Source organism: Nicotiana attenuata, unplaced genomic scaffold, assembly GCF_001879085.1.
Source record: "Nicotiana attenuata strain UT unplaced genomic scaffold, NIATTr2, whole genome shotgun sequence".
NCBI classification, from domain to species: Eukaryota; Viridiplantae; Streptophyta; class Magnoliopsida; order Solanales; family Solanaceae; genus Nicotiana; species Nicotiana attenuata.
Window position 1 is genome coordinate 21,214 of NW_017671023.1, and position 11,394 is coordinate 32,607.

The 11,394-nt window shown below is 35.0% G+C and overlaps 1 protein-coding gene across 1 annotated transcript; it reads left to right on the plus strand.

Annotated features, from left to right (window-relative positions):
- The first annotated feature begins 2,293 nt into the window (after nucleotides 1-2,293).
- LOC109205327 (photosynthetic NDH subunit of lumenal location 5, chloroplastic) lies at nucleotides 2,294-6,817 on the plus strand. The gene is made up of 7 exons (XM_019368034.1): nucleotides 2,294-2,583; nucleotides 2,815-3,003; nucleotides 4,133-4,283; nucleotides 4,467-4,555; nucleotides 5,301-5,355; nucleotides 5,475-5,560; nucleotides 6,346-6,817. The coding sequence occupies exons 1-7, from the start codon at nucleotides 2,560-2,562 to the stop codon at nucleotides 6,496-6,498; spliced, it is 747 nt and encodes a 248-aa protein (XP_019223579.1). The 5' UTR covers nucleotides 2,294-2,559; the 3' UTR covers nucleotides 6,499-6,817.
- Nucleotides 6,818-11,394: the final 4,577 nt, after the last annotated feature.

Below are 11,394 nucleotides of genomic sequence, written 5' to 3' on the forward strand. Positions count from 1 at the left end.
GCCCCGAAAGAACTGGGATCACTAAATAGTTGGTATGAGAATCCTAGCGCTCTGAATCATCAACCTGTAAATCATTACCTGCATCGTGAGATGCAGGCCCTGGGCAAACGGGACGTCAGTACATTTGAATTGCACTGGTATGTAAAGGAACTGAAAGAAAGAATTATAAATGTTGAAACTGAAACTAAGCTGATAACTGAGAATTAATAATTGGTACTGAAATGATACTATTGAAACAGAAACTGAAATGATAACTGATAACTGAACTGATAACTGGTAACTGAAATGATAACCAATAACTGAACAGAACAAAGGAAGTAAGGATATGAATACTCCCTCCTCTGAATGATGAACAACCTGTTTATCTGAATAGGCTACGGCCTCGGGCCCAATATATATGTGCACAAGCTACGGCCTCAGGCCCAAAAATGCATAAAGTATAAACTACGGCCTCAGGCCCAAACATGCATAAAGCATAAACTACAGCCTCAGGGCCAAACATGCATAAAGCATATAAACTACGGTCTCGGGCCCAAATACAGGTATTCAACATTCAGGAACTGAGAATCAAACTGCAATACATGATAGTGAAATACTGAATCACACTGAGTTACATGATACTAGAATACTGGATCACACTGAGTTACATAATACTGGAATACTGTATAGGACTAGACTGAGACATGTATTCTTGAACTGATTATGAACACTAAAACTTCAACTATTTATGGCATACTGAGTAATCTATATTAAGACTCGGGGGCATCAAACCCAAGTCTATATTGAATACGCACTAAGCTCACAACGTTCAGAATGAAAGTGGTGAACGAGTTATGAAGCTAGAGAATAGAAGTTCTACAACTATTAAGGAACTAGGCTTAACTATATTTCTGAGGCAATTGGTAATGTCGTAAAAGAAACGTAGTGTAGGGAGAATCATTAAAATTCCCAAACATAGAGAGTCAGCCTTACATACCTTAACTTCCTGCTCTTGAGCGTAATACAACATTCGCCAACCCTTTCAACTTTAATCTATATCAATACAAGTCAAAGGGATTCCATATTAGCAATAATTCTCATCTTTTAGTCACTTAAGCATTTTCTCAAACACTTGGTGACATAAAGCTTAATAGTCCTTATTAATGGTGTTTCTACGCCCAACAAGCCATTTTCTTGATCCTAGATAAATTCTAAAATCTCAAATTTCTTATAATCAATGTCATTCTTCTTCACCCATAAAACCCTTAACCAAAAATCAACAATCAACAAGCCAAACCTATAATTGTTCATACTTTTCTATCAAACCCATCAACTCATACCTCATGAACTTGTAGTCTACAATCATTAATCCAACGCTACAATCAATTAGAGGGTGAAGATATTACCTTCTTGACGTTCAATCTTCTTGAATTCGAGTTCTGGGGTTCCTTCTCTCAACAATGATGCCCCAATCAAATATCTAATGATTTGGAGGGTTTACCCATATTAATAAGATGTTAGGAAATTGAAATTAACTTAGAATCACCATTAGAACTTACCTTGGGTGGTGGAGGGACCCTTAAGGAGTTAGGTTTTTGAGAGTTTCCCTTTGTAGAGCAAGTTTTTATGTTTTAGGGCTGTGAGGGACAAAGTAGGGCTTTAAAATGACCCCCCATGAGCGCCCCCGCACACCTGTAGGCCTGACCGCTCTCCTGACTGCGCAAAATGGCTGTAACACTGCCACGGGAGGAGCGCGGCGCGCTCAGGGCGTGCATATTGCACACTGTTCTGTAAAATGCGCATAACTTTTTGCAAAGAGATCCGTTCGGGCTCTATAATATATCGTTGGAAAGCTATTTCAAAGACCTACAACTTTCATCTGTTGAATTTTCCCAAATTCCTTACACATTTTCACTAACTGCTGCTGGAAGACGGATCTTTTGTAAACTTAGTCGATTTTGTCGAATCTTATGCACCTCACTCTCCATCTTGATTCAGAAATAACTACTTGCTTCAATAATCATCCCTCTAAGACTTCATATGTCTAAAATATCAAATTAATACTCATTAAAATATCCACACCTAGTACGAATGTACGAGGTGTTACAAAAAAGTACTACAAGTGAACATGTGTAATTTTCGTATGTGAAAATATTTCACAAATTATTAAAAGCATAATAATTATTCCTTCAAAATTTTACCAGAGTTCCCGAGTTCAAACTCTACGTATGAAATTACATTAAGTAAGGATCATTTTTTTTTTTGCCTTATGAAGTGAATTTTTTTAAATACAAAACAGATACTACTAACCGCTGATGAAAAATAAAAAGATAAAAAACGATTCACAGGCTAGCCATTGGGGGAGTATTGTCATTTCATTTGTCATCGTCGAAAATATCTTTACCTAAATCGGTAAATACAAAAGGATAGAGGCTCGTCATCTCCGCCCCTCCCCATCTTCGCCCCCTCACTTTCCACCAACCACTCCCCTTTTCTCTCTATCTCTATAATTACAGTTAATTCTTCGTAGAGTCACTCCGACAAGTATAGAAAATTATCGGATAAAAGAAATCGGCAACAATGGCAGCTACATTTGCTACAGTGGTGAGCTTTTCTTAACCTCTCAAAACTCTCTTCTATTCTTCTGTAGTACACTTTTTAACTTCGTCTTCTAATTTGTCTTCATAACACAAAATTATTGCGCATCGTAAAAAAAGGAGCCCAATTAGAGCGGAATGGATATAAAAAGATTTCGTACAGATGAGACTGTTGTTTATGTAATTTTTGTTGTTGTTGTTGTCTTTTTTAGCTGACTTAAATTTCTCCTTTTCACAGTCGAATTTAGGCTCACTCTCAGCTCCTCGAGCTGCTGTGAACCCTACATATGCTTCTCCTAAGTTGGTGAAATCTTCATTCTCATCGTCAAGTTTCTTTTCTGGCTCGTTGCGCCTTTCTACTTCATCCAACCGTTTGGTTCACAAAAAAACCAGCGCTTTATCCGGCTCCATTCAAGCCGCAGTGCAGGTCTGTGCTTGCTCGCGAGCTAATTTATGAGTTGTTTTATTATTTACTCCCTCTGTAATAATTTATGTAATGTTGTTTGATTGAGCACATAGTTTAAGAAAAAAAATAGTGACTTTTGAAACTTATGGTCTAAAACAAGTCATAAACATTTATGTGTTTATAAATTATCTCACTAAGGTTAAAATGTGAATTTTAAAGTTATTTTTCTCCTAAATATAGAAAGGTATCATTCATTTTAGCACAGACTAAAAAGAAAAGTGCATCGCATAACTTGACATAAATTGAGAAGGAGAGAGTATATTTTTTCTTTTTTTTCTTCAAAATTCAATATGCCAAATATGGACTTAGTAAATATGCTATATAGGGTTTCTGTGAGGAATAGCCTTTCAAGTTAAGTTCAAGAGCTTAACGTCTGTAAAAATAGTTTGTAGATGAGTACATAGGCCATAGTCGGCATGTGGTGCAGACTGTTGCTATGCCGTCTTATTTTATATGCAATAATTGATTGGAGACGGATTTTAAGATGTTAAATTGGACTTATATCTGTATGATACACTAATGACAAGTGATAGTAGAAGAAAAGACATGAGGCATTTAAACAACTTTGGAGTTCTTCTTTTAAATGGTTGGGTTAAAAGAAATTGTAGTTTTTATGAGTATTCGTGAGTGAGACAAGGACTTTCTTTAAAAATACCAGAAAAACAACTTCTTCAGAAACAATTTCTTGAAACACTCTTTTACATAAACTTCTTTAAGAAACTCAAACAAATGCCTTCTAAAGTAACAGTTAGTTTGATAAAGAAATATCACATCAAAGTTTAAAATTCAAACAGTTAGTGAATTTTAATTCTTGAAACTTGTTAACATAGTAGTATAAAAAATAAAATGATGTCAAATATCCCAAGATGAGAAGAGTGTCATATAAATTGGAACAAGAGATGTTTTCTTTTATTAAGTAACAAAGTGAATTCTGGCAGTGGATTGAGCCTTTATACATGTAGAAAGTGGTTGTGGTTCAGTTTTCAGCAAACATTGTGTTATGTTTCCATTTGTGGGACTGTGTTCCGTAATTTGTTTATTACTTAGTTGAAGTTTATAAATTGGTCTGAGTGTATTTATGCAAATCCAGGTGGCCGAGGTGCAATCCAAAGTGACACACAAAGTTTATTTTGATATTAGCATTGGGAATCCTGTTGGAAAGCTTGCTGGGCGAATTGTAATTGGATTATATGGTGATGATGTGCCACAAACAGCAGAAAATTTCCGTGCACTCTGCACAGGTTCTTTAGTAAATTTAATGTTATTAGTATTGTCGCTGATGTTATAATCACTACTATTCTTGCTACTACTTTATCATTGTTATCAATATTATCATCTTCTGCCTTACTTCTTGAGTTTCGTGCCTAACTTACTGTCTATTATTTACAGTTTGCTTATAGTTTGTACTGATTTCTTTCAATCAGGTGAGAAGGGCTTTGGCTACAAGGACTCTGCATTTCATCGTGTTATTAAAGATTTCATGATTCAAGGAGGTGATTTCGATAAAGGAAATGTAGGTGTCTCAATACTTGGTTTGCTCTTTTTCTATTTGTTCCACTAATTGGCATTCTTCTGGACTCAAACACTTCCTTCACCCAGTTCATATTGTTTTCAGTAATACAATTTGAATGAAGTATTTTTTGGGATGCTTATTATTTAGCCTTTTATTTTCCTTGTTTCTATCCGAACAAGATTTTAAATGGGAGAAATGCTAAACCTTGAATTTGATTTCCTTGGCCAGTGGTATCTTTTTTTCTGATTGGTGGTTTATCCTTTTCTGTCTTTTGGATCTGCAATGGCTCCAATTTCCACCATGGAAAATCAGAGACCAAAAGGGTTACAATTTGTTTCAGTTCTGTATTAGTGAGATTTGCCGGTTACTTCATAAGATATTTGTATTCTGATATGATCAATCTTCAGGATGTAACGTTCTTTTAATGAAGTAATGAACTTGCTGATATCAACTTTTTGCTTCTTCTATGTTTTCTGGAAAGGAAGTCTTTCTGTCAGTAGTTAACTGCATGAAAAAGTGCGTGAAGATGCTCAGTGGAATATCTACTTCTGCCATATTTGATGGTTTTGTTCAGTTGAATATGTTATGCCATGCAACTTGAACTTCTTACCCTTCTAATATTTAATATGCATATATTAGTTAGATTGAACCGTTCTAGGTTTTCAGTTTCAAATTTGGAAAATTTTCAGTTGCCATGTCCACACATTGTAATCTTTTCCCCATACATGGGATGTTTTATTCGCAGGGAACCGGTGGTAAAAGCATATATGGTCGTACCTTTAAGGATGAAAACTTCAAGTGTAAGTGACTTTTCTCTTCAAAATTTCGTTACAAGCTCCTCTTGCGGCTAGGCCTACGGGTTTCCTTGGTTTCAATTGTGTAGAATGTTCTTTGTGATGGAAATATCAAATAATTGCAGTGACTCATACTGGACCTGGAGTTGTTAGCATGGCTAATGCAGGCCCTAATACCAATGGAAGCCAATTCTTCATTTGCACTGTCAAGGTATGTGAAGTGGGAATCTCAATCAGCAGAATATCTTCTGAATATTGGATGCAAAGACATGATTAAAATAGTATCATATTGCAACTGGCATATGCAATGAAAGAGAACTATATATACTTATGTTGGTATTTGACCGTGAGAAGTCATTTTGGCTGCTCTTAATTCCTAGAAACAAATAGTTAACTTCTTTACTGTTTGCTCTTTCTTTCTTCTCCTTTTCTTCTGAATGTTCTCAGCGATCAGCAAAATTGATGTTTTTGAGCTTGTAAAAATATATCTTTGAGCAACATGTATCTGCTAGTTAATACTTCCATGCTTTAGCATATTTGGACCTTGCCCAGTTTAACCAATAATAACATCAAATACACTTTTTTTAAATTTCTTTTATTCCTCGCTATTTGTCTGTGCAGCTACAGTTATTCAACCAAATAATTTTTAGTTTGTATATTTAAAACCTTAAAACGAAGAAGGAACTAAATAGCACATGGTTGTGCCAGCATTTTGTATCTTTTTTTTTTCCATTCAATAAAACATGAGAGTTATGGATTTTGGGTATCTTCAGGAAATTCGGTCAGTCAAAGGATATTTTAACTATTATAGTTGGTCACTTCAGGTGCTCATTGTTGGCAACAAAATATTTTTCTTCAGAGCATTAGCCCATTTTATTCCTAGCATGTTTTAGATAACATATTTTAGAAAACCGAACTTCTTTTAGTCAACTTTTAACTTTACATGATATTGGATGCATTTATGTTTTTGTGCATTTATATTTTGGTGCATTGCAGACCCCATGGCTTGATGAGAGGCATGTTGTGTTCGGGCAAGTTTTAGAAGGCATGGACATTGTGAAATTGATTGAGTCGCAGGAGACCGATAGGGGTGACCGTCCAAGGAAGAGGGTTGTCATCAGTGACTGCGGTGAGCTACCTGTGGCATGAGGCGGGAATACAAATATAAAGCACTTAATTTTTGCTTAATTGATATGTTAAGGCCCGTTGCCAGATATCAGAGGATTCTCAGTACTGAGTTTTCATCCAAAACCCAAGGCTTTTCCTCGTTCCTTTTTTGGGTCTCTGTAGGATTTCGAATTACAGGGTAAAAAATTTCTTGCCAGTAGTGAGTATGTTGTATTCCTGTAACCTGGGCAGATGCGAGTTTAGTTGACATTGAATATACTAGATGGTAATAGACTTGTTGCTTCTATACAACCACTGTTTGGATTATGTTTGTCTTGATTAATGTGATGAATTAGTGTTACATCATGTATAGAAAGGGGATCCCAGTTTAGTAACTTAGATGCTACTGGGTCTGCGAAATAAGAAAGGGGATTCCAATTTAGTTTCAAGTAAGGGTTGGATTTGACACAACAATTGGAAGTATATGGTTATATCTCCTGAGAGAGGCGACAATGAACAAATAACATAGAAAAGGACAGTAGGAAAAAAGGTTTGGTCATTGTTAAGCAGCATACTTGCCTGTGTATGAACGATCATAACTACCCAACAGCTGCAATTGGGCACATAACAGATAGCTCCATTTTGTCAAAGGAATGTGGTAAATCCAGTTGCTTGCTTGATTCTGTGCCGGGGTTGAGAGGTAAGTCAGACGAGAGGGAGAGTAGCTTCATAATTTACTCCTATACCACAACTTTTAGTAAACCCGTCTATTCTGATAATTAGAAAATCCTGATATGTTCTTTAGCGGCTTTACTTACATGTTTGATAGATTACCAACTTTTTCTTTAAATAACCATGCGGCTGAGAATTCTTCTATCTGGTGCCTGCTACCCCTACCATATATTGGCACAACGAGACTTAGGCGGTGAGATTTTGAACCTGATTTCTCATGGTTTTCATCACTTTCATTGATCACTTGGTTTCGTTCATTAATTGCTTGGCCACATGGTTTACAAACTTGATAAGCACTAGGAATTGATCTCCATTGGCATATGAATATTTGTATACTAAATTATCAGAGAAGTTTTGCAGCTGAGTAAGAAGAAGAATGTAATGTGACTGTCTGTCTTCGGAGTTCAAAAATAAATATCCTATAGATAGCCATCAAGGATCTGACCCAAAATCATTTTGTACATTCATTTTTGTATCTTTCAACTGTTCAAACATCCATCTACAAAGCCGAGGTGCACTTTACAGAAGGTTTATAGAGCAGTGAAATTAACCAAGGAACTTCAAAGAATAATTGTGACATAAATGAATAAAACATCCTTATTGTAACGTCTTATAAAGCAAATTTCACCATAATGCTTTATTATGCTATATTAGTTGTTAACTTCTTTATACTGTACTTTTTCAGTTAAGAAAAATCTAAAAGGGCATCTTGTAAGATTTTAGAGGAGTAACAGAAACTACTTGTTGCCAACCTCGACGGGATAATGATAAAGTTCGACACTTTTTCATACACAATTTCTTTGTTTATCTTGGAAATGTGGGCAAAGGAAGGAGAATAGGATTACCTGTTATACGTTAAAACCGATTAGCATGTCTCTATGTCTGTGTTCTTGTTACAATTTTCTTGCTCTCCAATAGGCAAAAGGATAACGAATAGATATATGCAAAAAAGAAATGTCAGACGAACCTTTTAAGCTCAAAATTAAGGACATTTGTGTTAGTTTAAATCTTTTTAATTCGTAAATTTGCCCCTAGATAAAATTTTATATGGAGGAGGAATATATATTGGAGCGTTGCTATTTGGATTTGGGAGGGCAAAATCTAAAAATACAATATGCTCTGTGTGTGTGTATGTAAAACAGAAGGCTAGTTGGAGCCTGGAGGTGGTCCATGTGGGCACAAAATTGATGATTATGATGGATCGGTGTCAGGATCGAATTGAGGCCGCACTCTATCCATTCAAAAGAAATTGATAAAGAGTAGTAAATGATAAGACTCCTTTTAAGGATTGGTCAGAGTTTTTATGCCACGTCCTTGCCCTTGTTTCTATGTTGATTTTCCAGAATCTTGAACATGTGATTGTGTGGTGTGGACTGAGATTAGCAGTACTAGTGCCCCTGCGGCTGCCCCATCCAAATTGGTCGCAATTCAAAAGGCAAATAGGAAACAAGTTGGACACTTGGACTCCATAGATAAGACCACCCACACAATTAACAGTGATTAGGATTAATCAAATGTCATTCTAATCTTGACTAATCCAAAATCACAGACGCATATGACTCATTAAAATTGGAGAAGTTTTATTTTGTGTCTCGTACAACTGACACTAGTTGTATGAAGCTTTTTTTTGTCTCACAAAATTGTGGACCTCAATCTTACACTTCTGGGTCCACTGAATTCTGGGTCCACAAAACTGTAAGACAAAAAGTTGCCTCATACAACTAATGTAAGTTGTATGAGACACAAAATAAAATTTTCCTTAAAACTGAAAGTGTTCTTTACCAATTTTAATTTTAATTTTTAGGCTTGAAGCTGCGACCTCTAATTAAGAATAAAATGATACTATTATACATAAATTTTAACGTATTGAATTATTCACATATGGAATAATAAAATATAAACTATTACATCTTCCGTTCATTATTATATATATACGTCCTTTTCTAATTTATTTTGAAAAAAATGTCACATTTTTATACTAGTAAGTTTTTAATTTCAATATTTTTTATTACATTTCCTTATAGGAATGACATAATCTTTTAACACCACATGATTTTAAGTTTTTTTATATGTTATACACACCTTTTGGTGGCAAATTATGTATTGACATTTTTTCCTTTCTTTGTTCCTTCCAGTTTTTGTTTCACTCCCTATTCGTCTTAATAACGGGCCTTTACTCGACGCGATTCTAGATTAATCAAGACCTCAATACAGGTAGCGATCATGGAGTTGGAAAAAAAAAGAATCTGTTTTACACAAATGACTAGTGACTACTATCACCAAGGGATCATATCACATATTGTAAAGGAAGCAGAGCATTATTTTAAGAGAAATTTTCATAAAACACTATCTTTTAGTGGTAATTAGCTATTTATAGATACCATTTGCTATATTACGGATTGTAAATACGTTTTCTGTTGTTATAAGATGTATTAGATGTATTTAACCTACTGTATTCATGAATATAGTAGCAAAAATAGGCGTGAATCAAGGAAGTCCAGCTAATCAGTTGTTGTATTCGAGTGTATTCATGGCGTGAAATATGTAATTACAACGTTTTTAAACGGAAAGTGAATCAGTTAACATAATAGACTCCTAATATAACTCAACAAACTCAATTATAACACACAAATTTTGTATTTCCAGTTATAAAAAAGATTCTCAACCGAAAAATACCCCAAAAACATAGCAATCTTCAGATAAATTATATAATACATCTGAATACATAAATTATATTAATTAAAAAAAATATATGAATACATTCATGGCATATAGCGAGACAGTGAATACAAGGAAATACATAGAATACAGCAGGATACATTGAAATGCAATTGAAAAAAAAGACAGTGAATACAATGAAATACACGGAATACAGCGAGATACATTGAATTACAATGAAAAAAAGACAATGAATACAATGAAATACATAAAAATACAGCGTGATACGTTGAAAATACAATTGAAATATATTAACAGAAAATCAAGTTGCTCAGCCCCAAATTCCGTCGTCCTTGTTCAAGAACAAACCCTACTGGAGATAGTGCCACCAAAAGCTCCAAACTCCGTTGAAATTGATTGTGGCTTCTTGCAGTTCATTGTGGTCAAATACGTGAATTCCAAAATAGTGTGAAGCCTTTTCAGGGTCCCTTATTGAGGAGGGATAAGAAAGGATGCTACTGGAGATCAAAGACGAACCATCGTCACTTTTCTTCTGTCGACGACAATAGAGAATGAAAATTACACATGCCACAAAGACAGTTAATGACTGTAATTGGGTACAAGCATCAGTCGGATACTAAAGATGGCGGCGATATCTGTGGCGGCATTGGTATTCTTGGTATTGCTTGGGCTTTTGGTGGCACGATTTTTGTTGAGATTGAGCATCGTGTTTTCAGGGAATGTGGAAGAGAATGACATGTATCAAAGTAGAGAGAAAAAGAAAAAACTGAATAGCGTATTTATGGCTTAGGAGTAGGAGGTAACCAAAATTAGATATTTTACTATAAACATTAAAAGGTATTTATAGAATATTATTTTTTTTAAATGGTATTTATTTAAAATAAATAAGGTCTTAACCTTTGCTATAGGAGGTAAAAATTCCTTATTTTAACTGCCAACAAATCAATTGAATTTTTGCTAGCTAAAAGTTGCAACGAAGTAAGCCTTTTATGTCCTTGTCATCCGCAATGAGTGCTCTAGAAATTTAAAAATGACTAGATTTACAAATGAACATTCAAAAATAACCACAGTTTCAAAAGTAATCGAAATATTATCTACTTTTCATGTAAAAATAAATCTGAACGAAAACACTGTTCAAAATCCGGAAAATACTCCAGTATAATATACCGGTCCAGCATAATATGCTGGAAGTGCTCCAATCTTCAGTATATTATGCTAGAACTTTCCACATGTTAGAGTTCCAGCATAATATGCTGGAAATTCATACACAGGTGCACCCATCTCCAGTATATTATGATGGAACTTTCCGTATTGCAGCAAAATAGTGGCTATTTTTCAATTACTTTGCAAACGCTGGCTATTTTTGAATGACCAGTCCGAAAACTGGCTAGCCCGTGCTATTTTTACTCTATTGTAGTGGTTAGTTCAACATCTCCCAAGAAGAAGTTTTAGCTATTATCAATGGGCATTGAACTCTTCCTTTCGTGTTATTTTCCCCCTTTAGTTTCTGGGGTTGATAAGAACTAG